Source organism: Zalophus californianus, chromosome 8 (genome assembly GCF_009762305.2).
Source record: "Zalophus californianus isolate mZalCal1 chromosome 8, mZalCal1.pri.v2, whole genome shotgun sequence".
Taxonomy (NCBI): domain Eukaryota; kingdom Metazoa; phylum Chordata; class Mammalia; order Carnivora; family Otariidae; genus Zalophus; species Zalophus californianus.
The window spans coordinates 12,143,007-12,170,926 of NC_045602.1; the positions used below are offsets into that span (position 1 = coordinate 12,143,007).

At 38.8% G+C, this 27,920-nt stretch overlaps 1 protein-coding gene across 5 annotated transcripts in view; it reads right to left on the reverse strand.

Annotated features, from left to right (window-relative positions):
• NBAS (NBAS subunit of NRZ tethering complex) overlaps positions 1–27,920 on the reverse strand; it is a 353,391-nt gene that overhangs the window by 262,014 nt on the left and 63,457 nt on the right. For all 5 annotated transcript variants that reach the window (XM_027621826.2, XM_027621829.2, XM_027621828.2 and 2 more), the window contains 10 exons: positions 24,910–25,038; positions 15,192–15,255; positions 14,120–14,313; positions 12,653–12,910; positions 11,800–11,925; positions 8,500–8,651; positions 7,091–7,228; positions 6,754–6,832; positions 1,758–1,862; positions 992–1,128 (listed from right to left, as the gene is read on the reverse strand). In XM_027621826.2, coding sequence (XP_027477627.2) covers positions 992–1,128; positions 1,758–1,862; positions 6,754–6,832; positions 7,091–7,228; positions 8,500–8,651; positions 11,800–11,925; positions 12,653–12,910; positions 14,120–14,313; positions 15,192–15,255; positions 24,910–25,038 — 1,382 coding nt within the window. The remainder of the gene's footprint in view (positions 1–991; positions 1,129–1,757; positions 1,863–6,753; positions 6,833–7,090; positions 7,229–8,499; positions 8,652–11,799; positions 11,926–12,652; positions 12,911–14,119; positions 14,314–15,191; positions 15,256–24,909; positions 25,039–27,920) is intronic.

Sequence of the window (27,920 nt, forward strand, 5' to 3'; positions counted from 1 at the left end):
CATCTCAATTCACTCATTACTCAACATATGCAATATGAATAAGCAGCACAAGGACTGTCAACTCATGGTAAAGATAAGTAAACTCAAATTCAGAAAGGATATATGTCATGCAAATCAGTGACTAAGCCACATTTACTAGTAGACATAAAAAGTCTCACATTTACTAACCTAGTTCACTCACTGGATGCAAAAGGACTCACGATGAATACTCTTGCCTTTGGCCTCAGTGCAGTAACGGACAACCCAAGTATCCTTTGCACTCCTCTTGGCTCCCAGGTGCCACTCGGGCCTGGAGCTGATGGCCTACCTACACACTTTGAGCTAGGCACTGAGGCAAATTTATTCTCTTTTCTTCGTTCTCAAGAAGAAATATTCTGGCCTCCACAAGCCCACTGAGTGCTACAAGGGGGACCACTGAACTTAGAGTCTATGTCACGTGTCATGACCCAATTCTCAAATACCTTGAACTGAGATAAAGAGCATCAGTTCAATTAATAATCAAGCGGAACTTTGATTTCCCATTTGTCTTTCTGCCTCTGGAATTTCACAGGGAGAAACGGTTGTTAAGGGAGCCAGGATTCAGACATTCCTGAGTCCTCTGGACCTATGACCTGATATTGTCAGAACTACTTCATTTCTAAAAGATAGATCTAATTCAGATAGTTATCCTAAAAACTGTTCTTAACCAAAAAAAACCCACAAAAAAAGAACCATAAAAACATACTGAGTACACCCCAGTAAAATCAGGAGGCCTTCATTAAAAAAATAAAAAGTAAAGTTCATGTTCATTAAGTTAATGTTATCCTGCTACGTTAGACACATTTTGGCTTTGAGAGCATTTAAAAATTAGTTAGAAATAATTTTATAATCAGAAAAAAGTTTAAATAGATTACATTAAAATTATTTTTGTTTATTTCAAATTATACAGAACGAAACAAAAAACTGTAATGATTTAGAAAGAAGGTAAAACTCAGTAAACCCAGTCACATACCAAGCTTCAGGCAGCAAAACAGAATATTCATGCGGAGAAGTGGTCTCTGGGAAGTTGGAGAGAATTGCAAGACGATGAGGAAGCAGATCTGATCCATGATAAGTGAACAGAATTTCCAGGGCTTGTACGTTACTTTCCTGTACAAATGGCAAGGGGTAAATTTCCACTGTAAACCTTAGAAATAAAGGAATGATTTTGTAGGACAATGTTCAAAAACCTAAAGTTAGCTTTTTATGCAGCTCTGATATAAGGTACTTTGAAATATTTCTAATTCTTCCTAGTCTGCATCACATTTCCTAATCTAGTGCTGTGAAAATTACTTATTTTTAAAATTCAGAATGATGAATAAACATTTTATTTTATTTATTTGAGAGAGAGAGAGAGAAAGAGTACGAGCAGGGCGAGGGGCAGACGGAGACGGAGAAACAGACTCCCCGAGGATTCAGGGCTGGGTCCCAGGATCCAGAGATCATAACCCGAGCCAAAGTCAGAAGTTTAACCAACTAAGCCACCCAGGCGCCCCCACCTTTTATTGTTGTTTGTTTATTTACTTATTTATTTATTTGAGAGAAAGGGAGTGAGAGCAGGGGGAGGGGCAGAGGGACAATGAACAGACATTTTTTAAAATATAATTCCATTTTCTCTACATTAATATGACAACAAAAAATGAAATGATGCTAAATCGTGCAATAACATTAACTGTACGGCTCCGAGATTTAGAAAGTATTAATAACCATAATTATTTTATTTACAAAAAAGAAATTACCCGAGCATAAGTTCTTGCTGAGAGAACAATATTCTGATTTCTGAACTTCTTAAAGAATTCAGCATCATATCTCTGTTCGGATGCATGAGGCACTCCTAGGATTTCCTGAGGGGAAAGAGCGACTTAATAATGAAAAGGCTTTTAAATACGGGCGACAAGAAAATATTAAAAACCTTTACAACTCTGCCTCCCTAAATAAATAAGCCCTGAATTAATTAAACTATCAACTGTTAACGGAAGTAGTACATCCGCATTCTTGCCTTTATTTTGAAAATGGCTGTATTTATAAATGTTGATAATTAAGAAAAAATTAAGAAGTAAATGAAATAGGCAGTAAAAAATTAATTACAGTAAGACAACCAAAACACACCACCTGCTAAAAACAAATAAGCAACCATTATACATGGCTGTGCGTTATGAGCACCTGCATCGGTGAGAGAACTTTAGGTGAACTTGACAGCTGCTGGTGATCGATGTACAATGCAGACTGAGCCATTCATTCGTTCAACAAATATTTACTGAGTGTCTACTACGTGCTAGGGGCACTGTGATAGGCAGCAGTGATATAATGAACAAGACATGTTTCCTGCCCTCCAAATTGCTTAAAATCTAGTAGGGCAGACAAACAAGCGCACAGGAGTAGGTAAGAGGAAACACACAGGAAGGGTACCATAAAGCCAGTTCGGGGAGGGCAGGGAAGCCTTCCCAGGAGTGGGCCCGAAGCTGGGCTATAAAGGACAAACAGGAGTTAGCCACGGCGACTGCAAGTGAGGATCTGCCCACTGCACTGGATGACACAGGGCTCGTGTCTGTCATGTTGAACGCTAACTCCAGATACCTAGCAGACTGCTTTTCATATAATAAGTAACCAATAATTACTTATGGATTGAATTAATTTACCGAGGTAGGAGAGAGACAAGAATGAGGAGGTGTGGAGGAGGTGAGAGAGGGAGGGTGGACTGTTGAGAAGGTCACTTGCAAATATGTTGGGCTTGCAACTAGAGCATATCTAAAAGGAGCCTCCCAGGAGGCAGGTGGATCGACAGGTTGAGAGTTCTGGAGTAAGATGGGTCACAAATATGCCATACTCTCAGGAACACAGGAGTGTGATTTCAAAGGAGATTAAGTTGAATGAAAGGAGCCTTAGGGAGCAACATCATTTAAAGGATCAACCAAAAAAAAAAAGGTTGGGAGGTGGTGGAAGGGGAAGGGAGGGCAGGAATCTGCATCTGAAAAGCAAATGAAGGAGCAGCCAAAGAAGTAGGGGGGGCAGGGGGAGTGTTTAACACATTCTCACAGAAACCAAGAAAGAAAACATCTCAAAAATGTTCTCAGTTCCCTGACTCCTCATCCACAACAATCACTCCCCTTATTCCATCACAGTTACACGTCCTACCACCACCCTGGACCCCTATCACCACCAAGAAGGAAGTCTCCGGGACATCGCATGTCAAACACTGGGCCCCCACTCAACCCAGCACAGGGCATTCCAGCAATTCCTCAAAGCCATTGGGACATCCAGTCCCCTGACCCTACCTTTTTCACCTGCTGTCTTTCCTCCAAGTCTCTTATCCCCTTCAACCAGTCCCTGGTCCATCATTATAGAGATTTAATAATCCCTTGCTTCTTTCCCTTCATCATACTACCTGGCGAAACCTCATCCTTAGTCCAAGGCAACTATGAACCCTGATTACAAGTTACCAGGAGTCTGAAAAAAATATCACAAAACCAAGCTGACAATTCTCATTTCAAGATCTCAGCCCTGTTAGGATCCTGATTCAAATGAACCAACTGTAAAACCATCTGTGAGGCAACCAGAGAAATCTGAATGTGAAGTGGATAGCAAATGATATTAGGGAACTGCTACTAATTTTCTTAGAAATAATAGTGTTATTGTGGTTTTTTTTAAGTCTTTACCAATTACAGACATGTAAGTATTTATGGGTGAAATGGTTAAGATGTCTAGGATTTGCTTTAAAACAACTAAGTGAAAGAAAAGGCAGGAATGGAGAGTAAAAGATACAAGATTGGCAAAATGGTTGAAGCTGGGCAGTGAGTATACCCGGGTTCATTATACTCTTCTCTATACTTTAAGGAAGGTTTGACATTTTATAAATTCAATTCAAATCTGCTGTCCCTCAACGCTACTACATTTCCCTAACAAGTTTTGTCTCCTATTCTGTTTGGAACATTTCCCACAATTCTTTCATTCTTTCCAGACCTCCAACATTTATTCCCGTCTCCATTCTCAACTGAAAACTTGCTTCATTTAGTTTTTTAACTGACACTATTAGATGGACTATCCATTCATTTTCCAACCCACTAAAACCATACATCTACCTGCATCTATACCAACAGGCTTTTCCTTCCTTCAGTTACAACAGAAAAATTATACACATCTGCTCCCCAAACAGCCCCGAACCCTACTCACGCTCGAAATCCCATTTCTCCCGTTTCTATAATCATGCCATTATCTCCTCTTTCTTCTGTTCGATAAACTCCTCCTCACCCTCTACTACTTCCTTCCCATTAACATACAAACAATACTTCCTCCTTCTATTAAAAAAATAACTCTTAATTTCATATACCCTGTAGCTAACACCATCTTCTTGGCTCCCTTGAAACAAAACTTCCTGAAAGAGCTGTCTACAACTACCGTCTCCACTTACCCACTTCCTGTTCTTTCCTAAACTCACTCAACCTCTAATAGTGCAACTCCATTCCTTATACAGCATGACAGACCTTTCAAAACGTGGCCAGAAACCCTTCTAACTACCTCTCCTCCCTTTGGTCTGTGCTGCCCCTCCCTTGCAGTCCAGCCCCCCTACCAGCTCACTCTGTCAGGAGCACCCCATCTCCTTTCACGCTGCTGGGCCTTTCTTCATACAGCATGCTCATTATCAGGGCAGGCAAATGAATCCAAGAGACCTCGTTATGAGTTCCTGCTTTCTATTTAAGCAAATCACTTTCCTTCTCCAAGCCTCAGTTTTCATATCCATAAAACAAGACCTGCCTGAAAGGACTGCTGAGAAATAATCCAGACTCAGTGCCCAGCACAGTGGTTGACAAACACTAAGTCCTCAACAAACGTGTTCGTATTTCTTAAGGTAGTCTCTTACCTACCGATTGCTTCAACAAATATTTGCTGAGCTCCTCAAGGAGCCAGGTACCAATCTGAGCTTGGGGATATAGCAGCCAACAAGACAAAACCCCTACACTTTTCCAGAGCTTCTGCTCCCATGTCCTCCTTGGAGTACTCCCCAGCCCCCTAAATCTGCGTGCCCTTTTTTTTGAGGACTAGTTGGAATATCACTTCCCATGTAGCATCTTCTCAGACGTCCCCAGGAAAAATAGAATGTTTTTCTCCACTATGCTCTCTCATCAATTCTTCACACATTGTGGTCATCGCTTACTGCCTATATAATACAGACTTCAGAGGGACAGTTCCTTGCTCCTTTCCCCGCCTCCAGCACTGCCATGATGGCTGGTACATACCAGGCATTTGTGTCACATCGAAATGAATCCATTTTATCTAATTTATCACAGAATTCATAAAATAAGCTATGCCCCAGGATTAAAATGCAATGCCTATCTCTACTACTATCTAGCTGGTGAGCCACTGTATCTGACCATCTTCATCTTTAAGTTTTAACAGCCGAATTCATCAACTTCGCCTACTTTTCAAAAGCCTAATTAGCCTAATTCCCTAAGAAAGTGGGCTCAACAAATACTTTAAACCATGCACTAGTAAAGGTACTGACAACTGTCAAATAGAAAAATGGCGATTCGGTAACTAAAGGGTAATGAAAGAAAATTAACTGGGTAGTCAAACTCTGAACATTTTATGGAACTCTTTTAAGATCTCAAAATCAATAAAATTTAGTAAAACAAAGGCTAAGAAAACATAATAAATCATATCTGTACCGACTTCGGCAGTTCATTACATGCTTTTATGTATTACCTCAAAATAGAACTCCAACACAATTAAAGGATATGCTTTAAAATAACATGACCATCCAATAATCAAACCAGCACCTATAGATAAAAGTATTAGGAATTTTTTTTCAACCTGTTTGTACAAAATGATATACTCACTACCATGTTTTCTAGTAACCATAAATAGCTCTCTTTTGTCAGTGGTATTTTGTTTGAAAACACTTCTATTTCATTAGCAGGTGGGAAATCAAATGCTTTTGGATCTGCCTATAGGCATTAGAAGTACTAAATATCTGCATTATTCTGGGGACAAGCATCACATCATTAGAGGTCACATTTACTGAGCACCTGCTTTGTACGAGTACCAAGAGTCAAGAGAGGTGTGCCCTAACACAGATGGAGGAAGTAACCTGCAAGTGAAGTCAAACTTTAAAAGTTAGAAATTTATATTAATTTCTGGGTGATTTCAGCTATGAGGGTCATGTGAAAAAAGCAGTCTAAACTATATATATTTGCTGAAATATCTTTAACAACATCTGAATTGTGCTACCAAACATGGAAACATCAGTATTTGTGTCCCTAAAGAAATAAAGTATACCTTTTTTAAAGTTCAAGTGTCTCATTTTGGCCATAATTAGGATCAAAGTTCAACCGACTAAATTCAACCCACTAGCAAATCATTAAAATGCGTCAGAAATATTCATATTAGGATTATTAAAACCCAGTGCATACTGAAATTTAGTACTGGAGAAAGCTATATGCCATAACCTTAAAATCAAAATGTAAAATAAAAGTAAATGAAAAGGATCCTATATCTAGAAAACATAAATACGCTGAAATGGCTAAAGCATTTCTATTTCCTAGACTAACACAACTTCTGCCTTCCACAGTCTCTAATTTTTACCAAAGCTGGTATGTAAGAGAAACTGCTTCTGCACAAAATGAAATTTTTCCTAAAACATAACTAGTTATAAAGATCAAGAATGTCAGATATTAGGGCAGCCAGAGCATTTACAATGATGGACCGAATAAACATAATTGGTTTAAAACTAGTCCTTACCTCATATGTTGCAAGCCGATCTAAGTAGGTTAATAATTTCCGTCTACAACGGCAAAGTTCCCTTTGTCCCAGCGTTAACCTGTTGTGAATAGCTGTATCAGGCCACTTACATTAACACAGAAGCACACTTCTCTACAAGTTAAAATAGACTAAAAATAACAACATTCCACTGAGCCCCAAACTGACGGAACAATACACAAAAGCACAAGGGTAAAATAATACTAACTGCGTTTGATGTAAGTTGCTAGAGTAATTCAGAGCAATTAATCCTCGTAAGGAACACACTTAAATGACTAGTTATTTTAAGGAAAGTACCAAACAGTCATAAATCATTTACTTTGCAAAGTTCACTAATTTAAGTAGTTCCCGTCTCCTCTTGATCTTCTCCTTTCTATTCTTGGCAGACTCTTCATCGGGTGGTGGAAGCTCCTCATAGGGGATACCGTCAATGTCTACTTCACCAGGTAATGTGAATCTGGAAGGAAAAAAAAAACCCAAAGCTATTAGTGAAAGCTGCGTTCCCCTACTCTGGCTGATTTTATCACTACCTTGATTTCCACAGAAATAGAAAGAACCAATTATTTGAAAGAAAGCTTTTGCATTGCAAAGTGATTCACTCATTGTATCCACAGGATGAGCACAAAGTCATCACTAATTGTCACATACAAAAATTTTAAAATCATAGCAATGAAAACTACTTAGGAAAACATGTGAGGTTATACTCACCCAGTGTGAAATAGCCCATGAAGAAAATGTTGCCCAGAGTTTACAGTCTGAATCACTTCTACTTAAGGTTTTAAAATGGTTTACTTAAAAACATAAATAAATAGGGGCACCCGACTGGCTCAGTCGGTTAAGTGTCTGTCTTCAACTCAGGTCATGGTCCCGGGGTCCTGGGATCGAGCCCCATGTTGGGCTCTCTGCTCAGCGGGGAGTCTGCTTCTCCTTCTCCCTTTGCCCCTCCCCCTGCTCTCGCACACATGCTCACTCTCTCTCAATTTAATAAAAATCTTAAAAATAAATAAAATAAATGAATAAATAAATAAATAAAAGTAAAATAAAATTTGAGGGGAACCTGGCTAGCTCAGTCCATAACATGGGACTCTTGATCTTGGGGTCATGAGTTCAAGCCCCACATTGTGCATGGAGATTACTTAAAATTAATTAATTAGTGTACAAAAAATAAGGTTTGAAAATGATAATGAAGGTCAGTCTCATTTACAGTACTTATTTATTAAATATACCATCACACTTATATCTTTAAAAAATTCCAAATGTCTAATGAACAATAGCTCTTGTCAAATTATTACTATTATTGACAGACAGTTGTGTGGTACTTACAAGTTTATGAAGTGCTTTCATAAAACACACGATTTAATCACTCGAATTCTCTAAAAGAGGTATGAGGCCAAGACAAAGTGAATGAAGCTCACACTTGCCAAGGGGTTGCTCCTGACTGGTAAGCACTCCCAGGTATGCGTCTTTAGCCCACAGCTTAGAAACTGCCAGCATCCGATAAAGGTTTGGACAATCTGCTCTTTTCTTAGCATCAAGCTATCATAGGTACACATATTTAACTCAAAGGAAAGAAAGCTGTGACCTCAGATAAGAGAAGCATTGATCGAAGGCAACTGTCTCATTACAGGTTAACCTAAATAAAGAAAAGTTTACCCTCTGCCATGTCTCAGCTTCAATGTTTTCACAAAGTCACCTTCCCTCTTGAATCCAAATCTTTCTGTGACCAACCTGCCATCGTGTGTTCCTTTCCCTATTGCTACCAGAGCCTCCAGGTCTGTGCCTTTCAATCCATACTGAAGCAGTTCCTTCGCAGCATCCACATTTTCGGGAACTCTTTCCAAACACTCATGAAGAACCCAGGATCGTTTCTTTATTTTGCTCTGGATACAAATACAAAACAGAGGCAGTAAAGAACCCAGGACATCTGATAACATGTGACAACTGCCTTCTAGAATCATAAAGTTAGACCTAAGGGGGTACAGCTACCTAAGCCCTTAGCCACAAGTAGCTTCTAGAGAAGCTCAACAGGAAAAGGCTAATTCCCTAATGGTGATTGGAATGGGATATAGAAAATGAGATTCCTACAGTTTTCTTTTTTTTTCTTCTAATGAGACACACTGAAACACAAAGCTCAGGACTCTTTTTCAGAAACATAAAAAAGATCTACCCAAATTTTTATAGCTGCTCGTTAGTTTGCATTTGGGCTATATAACAGAGCAGAAAAGCAAGCAGAAAGGCAAGATAAGATATGTCTTATTGTAACAAGCATGCTTCACTTTGAAACAAAACTAATGAGGCATAGCACATCAAAGTTCTATATTTACTTGCCCATGAGATGTAACATAAAGTGCAGATGATAATTTAATCATAAAAAGCCATGATATGCTATTCTTTGGAAAGACCAGGGGCCAATTCCTCCCTCCCAACTGCTTCCTCTGACTCCATTCAAAATCCCTGACTTGCCCTCTTCAAGAAAAAGTCACTGTGGTTTTAAGTTTTAAGTAAGATTTGACTCCTACTCTGTATTCCTTTACACATTCCATTCTATCAGTTCTTTCTTCAAATGCCAATGTCTTCAAATGTCTCTTAACTCATTTTCTCTTCTCCAGCTCTATGGCCTCCATACCAGTCCAGGTCATTGACACAGGACACCTGTGACATCTCAGGAGTCCCTTGTCCTTAGAAGGGTTTCCCACCAACACTCTCCTTCCATGCTAGTTCATCTTCTATACCATCTCCCTCGGTACCTCCACAGTCAAAAATCCACAACACTTCCCCATTACCCTAAAGATAAAAAGCCTAAGTCATCACAAGCCTTCCACATCCTCCAGAACCCAAGTCAATGTATCTTCTAATCATATTTCCCAAAGTTCATCACTGCTGTTGAATAGCTGATCCAGCAGATGCGTTTACTTACAGAGCTCATTTACTCATCCAAAAAATACTGACTAGGCGCCTAAGGGGGCCAGGTACTAATCTAGACATGAAGCAATGATTATGACAAATTCAGTCAATGCCACAGGTCATGCTCATTTTCTATTAATTTGCTTATACCATCTGTCCCATGAAGAATGCCTTCCTCTCTTCTAACTCCAGGATGCCTGCTCTGAAGTCTCTCAAAGCTACTCAAAACGTCTTCACTCTATAGCCTTCCATAACCACTGGATCTAAAATGATTGCTACTTTCACTGGGTTCCCACAGCATTTTTCTGGAATCTTCTGGTATGGTTATTTATATTTTAGACATGAAGCTTATCTTCTCAGAAAGATTATAAGCTCCCTAAAAGGGAAGGCCATATTTATGCTTCTCCTGTACTCCTTTCACTTTCTCTCGCCTAGTGTTTTTACTCTTAATTGCCTATTTATTTAGCTGAAATAAGTATTTCTCCCAATAAAAAATGTACTTGCTTTGTCTCTCTTAACACCTGTCAACTCCTTCAGGGACCAAAATTGTCCTTTACTGTGTTGCAGAAAAAGCCCTGAATGGGTATACATAAACTCACACACTCACTGTCCTGAGCCACAAAAGAAGAAAGATAATACAGCTTTGGTGTTCTAATCTTCTAAAGGAAATACAAGCAACTTCTTCTTCTTCCTTTATTTCATTATCGCTCATGCTCTCTCTTCTCTGGTGTCTTACTTGTTAACAGTTTATTTTCTGAAATGGTTGAACTTCTTACAACTACTTGTGTACATGAATTTTATGGAAAAAAATTTTCATGAAAATTTCCCAACACTTCTTAGATGTTCCTAAATGCAAAAGCATTTTCCTTTTTAAATGTCACATGAGAAGTCATGCCCTCTTTAAAGCATGCCATAAATCCAAATGCATCCTCACAAAAGAGCCGAGGGTCCCAACACACAGGCTACGTAACAAATTTAACCCAGGCAGCAGGCAGCAGGAGGAACCCAGCTGTAAGATTTAAACAAAGAAGGAGAATTTGGAAAGCTTGATATGTCACTTATCTATTGCCTCTCAGCTTCAAAAGTTCTCCTCACTGCCAGTCATGGGATGGACAGCATTTCCATTTTGCAACTGACAGAATATCAAGCTTCGTCAAGAGAGGGCGCTGGAGGGCCACTGCAGAGGAAAGGCTCTGGTTTCTAATCCTAATGCGCTCAGGTTCTAAACTTGTTCCTATGGCTTAGCAGCCAGAAAAGCATGTAGGGGACACCCAGAAGTGCCTGCTTCCCCCCTTACTCCCACTGAACACAACTTCCCACTGAATTTCAGCTGTTACTCCCATGGGCATATTCCTTCCCAGTAAATTTCCCAGACACATGGGCGGGGGGGTCGGGGGGGGGGGTCTGGGGTCTTCCTAGACTATGCCCACCTGCCTACTAGGAACTTTTTCTTTTCAGTCCTGGCCATGGTTCCTTATCTGAGGTTTTCCGACCCCCAACCTCAGCTTGCCGGGGCACCCTAACTATAGGCATCAGCTTGCCCAACCATCCCACCTTTTCCTACCTGCCAACCATGGCAACTAAGAACCAGCCCTGGCCCAAGGCATCCCAAAGAACTCTTCCATCCAATGTGCCCCCAACTACTCCAAAGCTCAGTGAGGTCTGAATCCCAGCTCCCTTCCAAGTTTGTTCCCTTCTTGGGTCTGCTCCTTCAACCTTAAGCTATTCCTCAGGGTTCTGTTTACCCCTTTATAGTAAATCTCACTAGAAAATAATGCTCCATATTAAAACTTTCCCTGTTCAAATTACTAGGTGGTTTCTGGTTCCTGAGGGGACCCTGAATGATGGAGGCGAAGAAAGTAACTGAGGTAGAGGAAGAGAAAGGATTAGGCCAAAACCAGGTAGTTAGCTGGTTTATCAGTGCCTATCTGTTCACACATCTTCAGCACTAAAGTTCAGCTGAAAGGCCAATACACCCAGATAAAAGATAACTTATCCGTGTTGAATGAAACACACTTCAGCATCAGAAATGTCAGCAATATAAAATGCTCCAATATGAAGCCCTATAACAAAAAAATTCCATACATTTGAATTTTACCATGTTACCAAAATATTGAAACATACCAAGTAATTCTGGATTGAAGCAATGTTGACCGCAGACTTCCTCCACTGCCTCTGATACACCAGATCCGTATCCAGGCCGTAGGTCTGAGCTAGAGACAAGGCTTCCTCATACTCTTCACTTTCAATCTTGGCACAAGGAAATGGGAAGAGGAACGTTACATTACTGAGTCGTCCACACTGTCACTACAATGAGGTCACAGATGAGGATAATCCCTTCACTTCACAGCAGGTGATGCACTGCTAACTATTCTCATGCGCACAGTGGCACCCGAGGCCCACAGACCTGCTGGGGGGCAGACAGACCACGTATTCCTTTCCACACTCAACAGAAAGCTGAGAGACAGTTGAAGTGCCCACATTTATAGAGTAAAACAATGGCAGAACCAGGAAAGGAGTGCCGACAGCCCGAGTTCTAGTCCAGGGCCCACCGGAACACTGCGGGGACAGCACACATAACCGGAATGCTCAGCATGGATTCCATCTGCTCCCCAAGCAAAGCCCTGGCTGGAGAGCAGGCCCGCATTTCTTCCCTCCCCATCTGCAGTCTGAGCAGACAGCTGCGCTTACCGAGGATGAGGTGAGTGCTGAAGGCCACGGGAAGGGCAACAGAGACCCGGCTAAGCCACAAGTGGACAGTCTAAGTGAATTCATCTTTTATCCACTGTTGTCACCTTGACTCCTCAGGCACAAAAAGCCGGCACTATTTTCACAAGCTCTATCCCACTGATACGCCTGACATGTCCATGATAGGGTAATCCCTCTTTAAATTTCTGTATTAAGAAATTAGTTTTTTCCTCACTGAAATAAAATCTGGAGGCCTGGGAACTTTGGAAGTAATAGGATGCCCCCTCACCTTTCTCTGATAAAGCTCCTCCGGAGTCGTGGAGCGCAAACTCACGAGGCGGTAGTTTTTAGTAATGGCTCGCGGGCGTTTCCGTGGGGGTGCGAATCGCTCCATTTCCGTCACCAGATACAGGCCCTGTTGGATGTAGCCAAAGTAGCGAGCCCGGGCAGACACTTCCTGGTCAGAATCAGAATCTTCTTCCCCTTCTTCTTCATCTCCACCCCGAGTCTCCAAACGAGATCGTTTGGGGGCAAGTTTAATCTCACACTAAATGTAAAAAGGAAATGTTAAATCAGTAGTGAGGAAGTCAAGACAAGCTTTCGAGTCCATGAGAAAAATATTTTTAATTCTACTCTGGTTCATGCATGACATGAGCCACATGATGAAGACAAAGAGTAGACTTCAGAGGAACCCAACAGCAAACAGAATACCCATCAACAGCTCCAGAAATATCCATAGCCTTAGTGGCCACAAATCTCCAAAACTAAACCCTGTTTTCATCATGGCTCATTAATATGATCTCCCAAATATGTCTAGCAATTATTTTAGGAAAATAAAAAGAATGCTAATTCCTTCACTTCTGGTATCTTTGTAGCTGCTGTAGAGAAATAGGATTTTTTCATCTATTTAGAAAATGAACATGAAGGTATTTATTTGCTTTACTGAGAACAGCTCTCCTGCCCTCCCTCCCTTTTTAAAAAAAAAAAAAATGTCTAACAGCTTCACAAACTTCTGAGTCTGAAAGCCTGACTGTTAAAGATAACTTTCATTCCCAGACTTAACGGAGTTGGCTTCAATTTTAAGCCATGGTTCTCATTTATCAAATAACATCTGTGGACTCAGTAACAAACTTTGAGGTAAAAAATACGTGTGAATCTGCACTAAAGTGAAAGCTATTAAGGGTCCTTACCCTTGAAAGGCCTAGAATAAGAATTTTTAATGACCAAAAAACATAACTTTAAATTACTAGCCTCCATTTTTGCGTCTTTTGACATGAGACAAACAAGCTTTCTTTACTAAGAAGAACCAGAATTTTTAAGTTCCCAAACTTCATGGAAATAGTTTGTTAAAGACCATACTTAAGTAGAAATACCTTTTATCTTTTAAGATGTCTAATCTAAGAAAAAGAAAACAAACTAACATGCCTGTGAAGAAAAAATGCTTTATAAAGAACAAAATGACTCCATTTTCCTCAGTCTTACAATGCAATTTTTTTAATTGACTAAACAATACATCTTTCTTACACTGCACTCAATCTCTGATTCCAATCACAGGTTTTTGTTTTTAAGGACAAGATTAGATAATGGGAGAGCTAAAATTTAAAAATCAAATGTTTAGCCGTACTTCAGTAAAAATAAACGGACAGCCATCATTAAAAAATAAATTAAATTTACATTAAAATCAGGTGTTTAGATTTTTGGTGAAATGCATGTTTATTTTCCAACACACCAGCTGCTCTAAAACGGAAAGCATTACCTCCAAACTTAAAAATCCTCCATCATGGGTAGCAGTGACTTGAGGTGACGGTTCGAACCACTCACACGATTTTCCCAGTAAATTCTTCAAAGTTTTCACTGATGAAACAGTCAAAGCACCAGAGCAACGAGCCAGAGTCACTGCGTTGGCTGCCCACCAATTTACATCTATCAGTGGGTAAAAGGACTCTTTATCTAATGGAGGAAAAAAAAAAAATCAGTACAAGTCCATCCGTCAATGTGGCTTAAATACAACACATTTAGTCCAATGATCAATTTAAAAACCATATTTGGGCCCTAAACATGTTAAATAAGAAAAAATAAATTGTAAGTCATCACCCAAATTTTTACAAAATGGAATTTATTTAATAAACATCTAAGTGCCAACAATTTACCAAAGTCCAAAATTCTAAGGACGCAGGAGTAAGTATGTTTAGGTCTTTCCACTTAAAAAATGAAGAATATACAGATAGTATCACCATTTTAAACAGAGTAAGCTGAAGGTTGGTGTGTACAAAGTATACATATCATAAGGGTTATAAAAGGTTTTAGAAAATGTTCATATATCCTTTTTCAGACAAACAATATGAGAGAATTATACTCTTAATAAAAATTTAAGACAGAAATATAATCATTTTCAAAGCTGATTTCCTCTTAAACTTGTGGAGATCAGAATCACCACCTCAAAATATGCCACTTTGATATAAATATTTTAAGATAAAGAAATTTGAGAAACCCAAAGTTCTTTTTGTCTTGTCACTTCTCTTAATAAGTTTATTGTTCCTTTGCCAAGATGCTGTATAAGTAAGCCCAATTTCCAAACAACCCTTGGAGTTAACTCATTTCTGGGTACTCCCATGTGTAAGCTTGATGTACACCCTAGAAACTTCTGTTTGCTCTTCTCCTGTTAATCTGTCTTGTGTTAATCTAATTATACAGGGCCTCAGCCAGAGAACCATGGAGAGTAAAAAAAAGATTTTTTTTTCGTCCCCTATATATATCATCCATAGAGCACTTTTATTATACAATAGTAGTCTCTTAAGGTTTTAATTATCATATTTCATACAACTCACCTTTGATTTTTTTTCTCTTCTCAATAGAGAGTCTCCAATCAGGATTAAGTTCGTCATAGCCTGGCTAAATATGAAAAATACGCACAGGACTTCGAGTCAACAATGTAAGAAAATCATGAGAACATCATCAAGAACTATGGATTTTTTAAAGTCACAAAATACAGAAATGATGCTTTCCTTCAATCTTTATTTATACCTAGCTGACATCTATTCCTCTCGATAATCTTGTTCTTACACTTCAAATGTGCACAAGCAACTACTGTGACTCAATTTAATAAAGAAAATAGCATGCAGAAGAACAGTAAGATAGCAAGTATGCAATTAACACAAATGAGAGCAAGATACACTAACAGTTCTGCGCGCGCACACACACACACACACACACACACACACTTACATTCTGAGAGGAGAACAGCTATGCCGTTGTAAATAACACAGAACTGGATGCAAGTCCTACGCCTACAACTTAATAAGCTGAGCAACCCCTCCAGGCCTTGGGCTCCCCAGCTCTGAGACAGGACTCTGCAACCCCCATGTTATCTCCAGTTCTAACTTCCTAGGACTAAAAATTTACTAAGTAAAAAAATACAACCATGCAATCCTCAAACCTGATCTATTCATATTCTAATTTCATGGAACATAATGCCATGCCCACCTCCTAGAATCTCAAATATCATAAAACAACCAAGATTAAGGCACTGCCATACACCCTCTTGGCTCATTGTTAACTATTTCATTTTCAGAATTTTAACAGTATAGGAAAAGGCCAGCAAAAAATCATTTGGCTATTTATCTGAAATCTTAAGCCTAAAAAAAAAAATGCTATATTACATCAAAATGTGCTTTTTCATCTAATGTAACAGAAAAAGCATATATGTTTTATTAACAATTTCTCAGCAGCTAACCCTTTCGAGTATGAAAATTAATACTTCTTTTCATGGCCTAAAAGAACTTTCTGATCTCCACTACTATGATAAATCACTCAGAGCAGTCCCTGAGAACAGAAGATATAATTCTTTAAACTTTATCCAAAAAGTTACCATAAAAGCCAAGAAATAGAATGTCCTGGTTTACTTTATCATAAAAAAGATAATTAACTTTCAAAGACTTAGAATACCAGAAGGTATGTATTAGTGAAAATAATCAACTTATTGAAATCTTATTTGATCGTTTATAGGGCACTTTAGCCATTTTCAGTCCCTCTGAATCATCGGTGTACATGTTCCCCCAGCACCACATGCACGTCACCACTGAGTTTATTTTTTTAAGATTTTATTTATTTATTTGGCAGAGAGACTAAGAGAAAGCACAGCAGGGGGAGCATCAGGCAGAGGGAGAGGGAGAAGCAGGCTCCCCGCTGAGCAGGGAGCCCGATGTGGAGCTCAATCCCAGGACCCTGGGATCATGACCTGAGCAAAGGCAGACGCTTAACAACTGAGCCACCCGGGCGCCCCATACCACTGATTTATATGACAACATGTGTGCCTCCCTAAACTGACATTCTGAAGTACACTAGGGGAGCAGGGAGTAAAGCTTTAAGTCCCACAAGCAACAACAACAACACTGATAATTCAGCCTTAGGTAAATTTAAGTACATACAGATCACAATGAAATTTAAAAGAAATCTTCAAAAAATTTTCAGAAGAAATCCCTCAGTGGTATAAGTACGTTCAGAATTCAAGGTGAGCTTGTCTTCCTTCAAGTAAATGATGAGAAGGCGCACCATGAACAAGCAGTACTAGTCTATGGGGGTCAGTCTCCAGACACTTTGGGACTAGACTGTTCCATGCAGATGGCTTAAATAATGGGTGTCCCTTGTGATTCCATGCCTAACCACAAGCTGAAGGTTTGTTCTTCTGCATCCACAGCTCTGTCAGTCATCCTCCTATTCCCAGATCCATCATGGTGCTCACCTGTCATAGGAGCTAAGTGCTGAATAAGTGAATGAATTAATCTTTTACATCACTGTACTCTAATGAGAATGCCTACGGTACAGGAAAATTCGTTGACATAGTAGCAGCGTTCCTACACCCTCTAACAAGTGTGGTTTCTTCTGCTATTTAGTCCATGAATACTGTGCACTTACACTGTGAGAGAGGGAAAAGAAATCAGATATTGTAGGTCCCACAACTCAAGCAGGCAGAGAGCTAAGAAACAGATAAAATTTACTATAACCCAAGTTCAAAGTTGGTAACTACCCAAAAAGAGACATAGATAAAAGCACCAAGGGTATCAAAGGATGAAGAGATCATTTTTGAATACAGGCTTGAGAAAGCCGAAAGGGGTTAAAGAGGTATAAAGAAAGTGCTACACTTGGTGCTATCAGAGTGGATAAAACCTGGGCATGGAAGATGGGTGGAGGAAGACATTCCAGTCAGAGAAATATAACATGAGCAAAAGTACACAAAAGGTTAAAAAAGTACTAAATTTTTTCAGCAAACAAAAGAAGGTCAGAGGGTGGCTGGGTGGCTCAGTCAGTTAAGCGTCCGGCTATTGGTTTCAGCTCAGGTCATGATTTCATGGGTCCTGGGATCAAGCCCCACGTGGCGCTCCGCACTCAGCAGGGAGTCCGCTTGAAGATTCTATCCCTCTGCCCCTCCCGTCCACTCATGCTCTGTCTAAAGTAAAAAAATAAATCTTTTAAAAAAGTAGGTTCGTTTAACTAAAGCACAGGAATATCAGTTCTCATGATCTGCATTTTTGCTTGTCTTGGGGTTCTGGGGGAAGTGAGGGGTTCACAAAGTCATTTTTTGTTGTGGCTGAGCTAAAATTCACATAATGTAAATTAACCATTTTAAAATGAACCTTCAGTGGCATTAGTATGTTCACCGTGTTGTCACTTCCTTTTAGTTTCCAAGCATTTCTATCAATCCAAAATGAAACCACTTACCAGCAGACAGTTATCTCCCGCTCCTCCTCCCCTCAGCTGCTACCAATCTGCTTTCTGCCTCATATGGATTTACCTATTCTGGATGTTTCATATAAATGAATTTATACAACATGTAACCTCTTGTGTCTGGCTTCCTTCGAGTAGCATAATGTTCTCAAGGTACATCCACATTATAACATGTATCAGTACTTCATTCATTTTTATGGCCAAATAACATTCTATTGTAGGTATTTACCGCAAATGATTTATCCAGCCTTCCATTAATGGACATTTGGGTTTCTTCCGCTTGTGGCTGTTGTGAACAGTGCTGCTCAAACATGTATGTAAATGTATTTGTTTGAGTAACTGTTTTAAATTCTTCTGGATATACACCGATCTATACACTATCACCTTTGCAGTACACCTAGCAGATTCACTCTAGATATGTGCACTAAATGTTTAACTTCACAATATGTGCAAGTCTGATGAAATTATCTGCACAGCATATTTAAGAAAGAAGCCCAAACAAAATTCCAAACTTAGCTCTGCTTCAGGCTATGAAAGCCTGAATGAAAGAAAGCAAAGAAACAAAAGAAAAACACTAATTTGAAGGGATACATAAACCCCTATGTTCGCTGCAACATTATTTACAACAGCCAAGATATGGAAGCAACCCAGTGGCCACTGATAGAGGAGATAAAAAAGATGTGGTATATACATATAATGGAATATTACTCAGACATACAAAAGAATGAGATCTTGCCATTTGCATGGCAACATGCACAGACCTTGAGGGTATTATGCTAAGTGGAGTAAGTCAGACAAAGACAGAAAAATACTATATGATTTCATTTATATGTGGGATCTGAAACACAAAACAAAGAAAATATAAACTGACTCATAAATACAGAGAATAAAATGGTAGTTGTAGGAGTGGGGGGAGATGGACAAAAATAGGTAAAGGGGATTAAGAGGCACCTCCCCACCCCCAAAAAAGCTGATATTCCTACTGCATCCCCCATACTATTCAAACTGCACCAGACTTACCATCCTTGATCCCTAAAAACTCTATGAGGGGATCCGCAATCTGGCCGTGCTATAGGACGTCTGATATACACTCTGGAGGCTGGTGCTTTGAGAGCAGGATCACCATGACCCCTATGAATGCACGCCAGGAGTACTCACTCCTGGTACCATGTTGTTATATTCTGAGAAGTAACCTCCGTGTCACTCTGCTTTGTAGGACATGCTACCTTGTGTCTGAAAACAGCCCGAGGTGCCCCCATCTCATGGTGTAGCAGCAGCCTAACGGAGAATGTCCTAAGAATACACTTATAGATTTTGTACAGAAAGGCTATCATGGCTACTGCAATGTTTTCTTTGGATTTAGGAATTTAATTGTTGATCCTTTTTAATGGCTAGGAGCTAAATATAATGAAGACCCCGCATGCAACAGCATAAAAGCAACCTGTCAAATGTTTTTGTTTTTTTTTTTTCATTCCACAAACACTTATTAGTATTTAATATGCCAAGCTCTATGTTAGACCCCATGGAAGAAATGTATATTCAGTGTCTATTCTCCAGAAGTTCACAGTTGAGTGAAGTTGTGAAAACAGCTGTGGCTTATATCAAGATTAATCACATTAACTGTCATCTTCCCATTTATCTTTCATTGATTGATCCATTTAACAAAATCTGTTCAATCCCTACTTTTGTGTCAAAAAGCAAATAAAATTGTAGGAGAAATGAAACTTATCTTTCCTATTTCATCTAAGGAAGTACAAATAGAAAAATAATAAAACTTCTTCAGACAAAAACTAAGGCCAAAAATGAGATGGAAATATATAAACATAACATATGGGAAATGTTTGAAATGAAAAACACTTTAGCAATTTTACTATATTCCAGACATGAACAAAACTTAATACTCACAGATTTCTAGCCAGATGGAATTTCATATTGACAATGAAAGCTGAAGTATTTAATCAACTCAAAACTGGAGAGAAGTAAATCAGAATAGGCACTTCCACAACTACCTTTAATCATTAGATTTTAAAGAGAAAATACTCAATCACACAAAGCATATTATGAAAAACTAATAAAGTAGCGAATTACACGAAGAAAGCCCCAGATGAGCTGCATTCACAATTTCGTAAAAGAGTCTAAAAGGTTGTATAGGCAATAGTAACATTAGTTTCTTCTCAGGCAATGTTTTAGCTAAAACGATAGCTGATTGTACACTATATATTACCATGTAATCTATTTCAAACTCATTGGCTTGGCTATTCATCTCCTAGAACAGCCATAAGAAGAGGTAGAGCCCTGTCCTAGCTGGCTGACCCAAGGTCCCTTGACTACTGCTGGACAAATGAGAAAGGAGCACTGTTTAAGTTTCTCACCCAGTGATGAGTACATAAAATGACACCAATATATTTGGTAAATGACTTATTTATAGTTTCACGTTTCCAGGGTCTCGGCACAACGAACCACCCAACTCCGGAGGTGTCATTCACATAAACTGCATGGACTCTCTCCCTTGTTTTCTGTCACTATCATCACTAGTGCCTAACTGGCCCAGATAAAAGTCAGCAGCTCTCAACACAAGGGCTACAGAAGATATGCTGAAAAAAAGGCTTAACCTATGAGGTCGGAGAACCCGAGCCCAACCGGAATCTTGAGTCTAACATGCAGTGATAAAAGTTTACTTCTTTTACACTAGTCCCATCTATTAAAATACGAAAACACTTGTCACTTTCTAGGACTGCAGTGAAGTAACTGAAATAGGTGACAATCACTCAGAGTGGACAGCCAAACCTTACTATACAAATGCTACTTACTCCCAAAGATCCTTCCCCCCAACTCCACCAAATGGATTGTGTGTCCTTCCTCTGAGCTTATCTTTTCATAATATTAACATGTTCCTTTATTAATTTGTTTATAATCTCCCTTGCAAGACTATGAACATCTTAAGGGCACAAGCACTGGGACTTCAGTGCATTTTCTACTCTGAAACTTGGTGAAGATTCAGTAAATAGTTGAACTCTATTATTTTATGATTATTATTACAAATATAGTTAACAGCTTACTCTTTATAGAACTGTTACATACAAGCTTTATAGCACTTACCATAGTACACTAGATTTCAATGACTCCCTTCATATAGTAATATCCAAACCCAAAGTGTCCAATCCAAGTTGATGAACTCCCAGGATATAGGTGAAAGACTCAAGCAAAGTAGTTGTTCTAACTCTTTTCGCTGAACAAAGCGTTACCACCCTCACATAATCTCTCCGCACATCGTAAGTACTGTATCTATCTATTGTAAACTTAAGGATTTACCAGTGAGAAGCCATGCCAATTATTTACTCCAGTTCTTGGGTGTACACACTAACTGGGGCTCAAGAGTTCAACACATCCGAGAAGGCTGAAGAAATCTGTGTTACAGTCACTGAGAAAAAGGATTTAACTCTATTCTTTTAAAGGTCAAACAAAGCCTAATTTAAAAAACCAGATAAATGTTTTTTCCACCTCTTTAAAAATGTATTTATTTTCCCACAGGGTCATGGATAGAGCATGTACAAGACAGTCAGAGAGAGATGAAACCCAATCTCAACTCTACTGCTTACCTGACTTGCTAAGTAACCCTCGGACAAAATAAGTGCTCAATAAATAATAATGGAGGCTATTATTACAGCAAATTTTGCAGAAGCTACAAGAATACTGTCTACATGAACCATGATCTTACTGAGCTACATAAGCCTGAAATGAGTGTATCAAAAGAAACCAGAGTGTTCTTCCTGTGAAAATGATGAAGCCTCATAGGCATTTGTCTATCATGGAATAATGTTTCAGAAAGAATAGTAGAAAGGGTTGGACAAAAGCAGGGAGCAGGGAGAGGAAAGTTCAGGAAGCAAGTGTGAAACAGCATCATCATCAGATGAGAAAAGATGACAGGTAAACAAATCAGCTTGCATTTTGACCATAATCTTAGAATTTTAAAGAAAAGATTATATGAAATTAAATTCTTTGTGTTTTCAACTGTGGACAAAATTTCTTCTCAGACCAAAATGAGCAGGGGTCTCGGAGCACAAAATCTATTCTATTTAGCCACAGTCTTTCCATGTGCTGAGCTACAGAAAGAAAACAGAGGGCCTGGCAGCCACCAGCCCAGGATGGGATGAAATCTAGAATGAGGTGGTGTACTGAGCAGCAGCAGAAATAGCCATAAAGGTAGGATTAGGTTTAGTAATTCTCACTAAGCCACTGTTCCATCAGCAAAGGAATCTACCACCTGCAAAATGTCCATGGTAATGGCAACCAGGTCCCTGGTTTGCAGTTTTGTGAGTCCTCAAACCTGTTTTTTCTCTAGTTTGCTCAGGCATTCAAGGGAATTTATAGCAACCCAATCTGAAAAGACAGATATATTACCCTAAAAATTGGTCAGTTTGTAATAAAAGATATAACAAGTTGCATCAGTAGATGGTCTCTGTAGACTGTTTGGGGGGGTGCTAACACAGAGCTAGAAGAGGTAAGATGGAAGCTCCCTGGAGTACAACAGAAGGATCCCTCTACAGCATAACACAGAGCTAGAAGAGGTAAGATGGAAGCTCCCTGGAGTACAACAGGAAGGTCCCTCTCCAGCCATCCCTGACAAACTACCCTTCTACACTCTCAGTGTAGAGGGCACCAGGGGGGCTCAGTCGTTAAGCGTCTGCCTTCGGCTCAGGTCATGGTCCCAGGGTCCTGGGATCAAGCCCCACATCGGGCTCCCTGCTCATCAGGAAGCCAGCTTCTCCCTCTCCCACTCCCCCTGCTTGTGTTCCCTCTCTCACTCTCTCTCTCTCTGTTAAATAAATAAATTAAAACTTAAAAAAAATAAAAATAAAATGATAAACTCTCAAGGTAGAGTTCAAAAGAGTCTCCCTGGGACAATACTGGAGACCAACTTTTGGCACAAACTCATCTCTTTACACCATAAACTTCTTCCTCCCTTCCTGCCCCATTACTTTTCTGATGGCATTTTCCAAATTACTGAGATATTTAGAGTTATTCATTCAAGATTTTTAAACAATTTTTAACTCTTAGTACAATCATTATAAAAATCTAATGACTAACATTAATGAGCTAAAGAGTAGTTAATTAAAATGATATTGATTGGCAACTAATGACAAAATAATGTCTAACCAGTTAAAAAGTTGAATATATGCTAATAAGGACTATAATAAATTCAATTTATCCTTGCAGGTAAAGAAGGATATCCAGAATTTCAGTAAACATTAAGAGCATACTAATGAATTTTGCCTAAATAGCCTTTGCACTACACACATATGCCATTCTGGAATATTAACAAAATAAAATACTAAGTGTGCCTTGAACTTCATCAGTATTTCTATTAAGTGAATGAAATAATTCAAGAAAATTAGTAAATTCAAAAAAAATTGCCCAAATGTAAAATTCCACACATATAATACAACAGGGTATTCCCAAATGACAAATTTATCACTATACGTCAATAACCATGACAAATACATGGTACCTTTTAGATCAATAATCCAGTATGCATAGCTATATTTGTTACACAAATGGTTTTAGAGTTGATCCACTCCACTTCTAGAAGGAAGATATAAATCAAGCTAGCTATAAATTCCAAGGAGAGAGAGAGAGAGAATGTTCCTTGTATTGAGTCACTGAGGTTGAAGACTGAGGAGCGCCTCTTCTATTTAGAACAAATCTAGATCTAGTGAGATAGAGTGCAGTAGACATGTGGAAACCAAATTACATTCAAGGTGAGTAGGAGCTAGAGGGAAAAAAATCTTCCCAAACTTGTGCATAAAAACAAAAAATTGAAGAATAGTGAAAACAAATTTAAGTCTGTGAAAAGTGTAAGAAAATGCCAAGCCAGTTTCTCTTTCCCTCTGCTACTCTGGGAATAACCAAACACCCTTTGATTTTCAAAATTCTTTTAATAGCTCAGTTTAACTGATGAAATGACATTAAAAAGAATTCTGAAAAAGGTCATCAATCCATTCAGAGCATTCAGGGCATAGGCTCCAATCCTGGAATCACAAAACCAACCACTAAAGCTGGTGACAAGATATTCTTATGGAAAAGGGGTATGGGGAAGTGTAAACCTTAAGTGCTGAAATGCTAAATAGTCATCAGAGGAGTAAAAGATCTAGAACATAAGTTGTATCTAACTGGGAAGATTTTTCTTTAAATCTTCACTCTATCACAATACACAGCCCATGAGGATTTTAGATTATAACAGATATTGAATCTGTTGCTAAACAAGTGACATTGCTCATTCTTAAAAACTGTCATTTCAAGACACTAAAAAATTAACAGACTGTAATCTTCACTATCTACCTTTTGAGTAGATAGTAACAGGACTCTTACCCTTTTGAGTGAAGAGAAGGTAACTCCCTTCAAGTCTTAAGCCTTAAATAAGCCCAATATTATATGAGTGTTGCAAGATGTGGGAAGAATTGTAACCCTTTTAGAATACTGACCCTTGGAAGCCATCATATTAGTTGACTATTGCTACAAAATTAATATCTTCATTCTGTATTTTTATAATGAGAAAAAGAGAAAAGAGGAGATTTGGTGGACAGAGTACACTCTGTATACAGAGTGTATTGCATTACAAATTACAGTCAGTACACAGTGCTACTCTACTTTAAATTTATCCTACTATATTGATAATATTCGAATATAACTAAAGCTTTCGCATGATGTGAATAAATAATAGCTGTGTGCTACAGTAAAATATCAACCAAATGAAATTAGTATTGTCAGTATGCACCCTTAAGCAAGACTCATTCTTAGAATGATAATAATCAAGAGACATACCTGCTCATTTTGATTCCATTCCCCTTGCTGCTTCAGAGATGGAATGGCCCAGATGCTTAGTTTCCCTGAGAAGTGAATGGCAGCAAGGAGGGTCCCATCTGGAGAAAGGCTCATCTTAAAGATGCCATCCTATATAGTAATTATATTACATTAATGTCAGATCAAGGAACTTGTAGCTGAATAGAAGTAACCTCCAGAATTTAATAACACTCTTCAGGGGGTGCCATGTCATAAGTGATCTCTCATAATTAAGGGTTCCAACAACTTTATAACACTATAATGTGCTCCAGCATAAAGAAACAGGACTCTTACCCTTCAGGAGTTGTTTTTTGTTTTTTTTTTTTTTAATCTCTTTTACAGTGTTATAATTTACATATAACTGAAAACCCAAATATGTGAGCATTATAAAAATACTCTTATATCACACATCAATTACCATGAGTTCTTATTAACTTTTATGGGTTGATATTGACCAGACTGTGAGTTTCCTGAATTTAGGCTCCACATTTTCACAAGATTCTGTATGTACACAATGTCTGGAATATTCTACCACAAACAGGCCACAGATTCACGCTGTGTGGACAAAAAGAAAGGGACAGGAGGAAGAGAGAGTTGGCAGAAAAGAGGGTCCAACGGTGAGGAGAGAAGAAGGCAAAGGGGGACACGCACTCCTGCACTTGAGGAGCACTAGGAGTGTTTGTTGTCCAGATCCCCTGGTAAATCTGAGGAATCTAACTGTTGCTACAGAAAAGAGAAACTTTGTAGTGCACGGATTTCATATGGCCAACCTCAGTGTGCACAGAGTCCTACGTGTCCAAACAATCGCTCAGTCCTTTCCCAGTGAGAATACCAGGTTGCTCAGTTACCACAAGAGAAACCACACAAGCAGAAAGGTCTCCTGCCTATTGTCTAAGAAGAATCAGAAGAATCAAACAAACACTAACTGACATCTAGTGCCCATCAAGCATTTATTAAAACCAGGGTTTAAGGTAGTTTACCCACAAATAATAAAACAGACCCAAAATGAGGGCCTACAACCGTATTTGTCCTTAACATTTAGAAAGCTGGCAACACAGGGCCTGGCACCTCCAAATGGCAATAATCAGGTGGGACTGGGTAGCATACGTACCCTTCAAAGGGTCATAAACTTTCCAGTTAGCCAAAGCCCCCACCATTCTTGGTTATGGCCCAAAGATTAAGGCCAAGTATCAGCTATAGAAGTAAAAATTAAACATGACTATACTAAAAAAAAGAAAGTATGCCTGGCTCAATTCACCACATTATCTACCTGGTCTCTATAGACACAAGAGTTTAAGTCCTCAGGTCTACAATGACTAAGATATATTAGCCATCCAAAACAAACAGAACGATTTCAGAAAGTGAGAAACACTGCTGGATGAGTAGACAGATGAAAAGATGAGTATCCTCTAATCTCCTCACTAAGGAGTAAAATCACTTTAGCTGGATATAACATGTCTAGCCCAGAATGCCAGAATTAAATGTAAGAAATTATAAAATACAGAAGCCCAAGAAAGAGAAGCAATAAAAGCAAAAGCACATACAGCACGATGTTAAATACACCCCATCCCCTCCTCTGTGATGGAAAGGTCAGGAGCAGAAGATGAAGAGCCTGGCATCTTCCATTCACAACTCTGGTCAATAAGCTCCACAGTTTGGTGTAAGGTACACCTCACAAGCATAGATTCTCATTAGCTAGAAGAACTCTCCCTCATCACTTGAGAGTTTATAAAGAAAGAAACTGAAGACCGCAAGGGTTAAGACACTTGCTGAAGATCATTCAAGTACAGACCACAGAACCTGAGCTAGATGCATCTTCAATCCCGACACAGGTCACTTCAACCGCACCACGATCACTGCCTTCCCCTGGGTCGTAGCTTTTCCAGGAGCCACAGGTATGCTCCTCAGGAGAAGTAATGGTCAAGTACACTTAACTGTTTTTCTCACCTACGTAATTAGTCACTAGTGATCTGGATGAGCACTCCCAGGTATTACAAATGCTTCATTAACCAACTCCCCTAAAAGTGCTCTGAAAGCAAATAGGAAGTTTATGAATGTCTTTAACAAACAAAAAGTATACTGAATAATGTGAAGAATTTAACAATAGCATTGTGACCTAGAAAACACTGAACAAATATGCTAAATTATCCTTTGTTTTAATCCTTCTCCCCCCTTTTCCTTCCTTTTCTTTCTAGATATTAAGCAGTAAATATATTAACTAAAATATTACCACTTGCTTTTTAACCTGGTGGGTTCTTAAATCCCCTTAGTTTTATTTGATACTATGATATCCACACTGCAAACTTACCATTCCTTTTTCTAAGCATTTTGTTGTAGAAATCTGCACTTACACAGACACAAAAGTAGAAATTATAGTACAATGAATACCCACGGACCCAACAACCAGCTTACAAACAAGTATCAACATTCTACACTTGTTTCATGATTCCTTCCCAAGTCACTACAATATTCTTGGGAATTTTTTTTCCCCTGAAGTGTTTTAAAGCAGATCCATGTACTGCATGGGCACTGGGTGTTATACGCAAACAATGAATCATGGAACACTACATCAAAAACTAATGATGTAATGTATGGTGATTAACATAACAATAAAAAATTATTAAAAAAAACTAATGATGTAGTGTATGGTGATTAACATAATATATAAAAAAAGGCAGATCCCAGACATGAGCTGTATATACATTTCTTTAAAGTCCCAAGTTACCTGTTTAAGTTTCATATATACCCACAGTGAGAAGATACAGTTACCAGTAGTAATTGAATTACAGCCAGTCAGCAATAGACAAGTCACCTGTGTTACTTTAGAAACAAGGTGTTCTCCTTGTGAAATAAAAACTCCTCTTTTATTTGTAGAAACATTTCTGAGTCTCTATAGCACACAGAGTATTTCAGGCTCAGGGAATAACTTATTATCCTGACAGTAAGTGTTACACAAGATCTAAAGCCACAGTTAGAAAATCCAGGCTAAATTC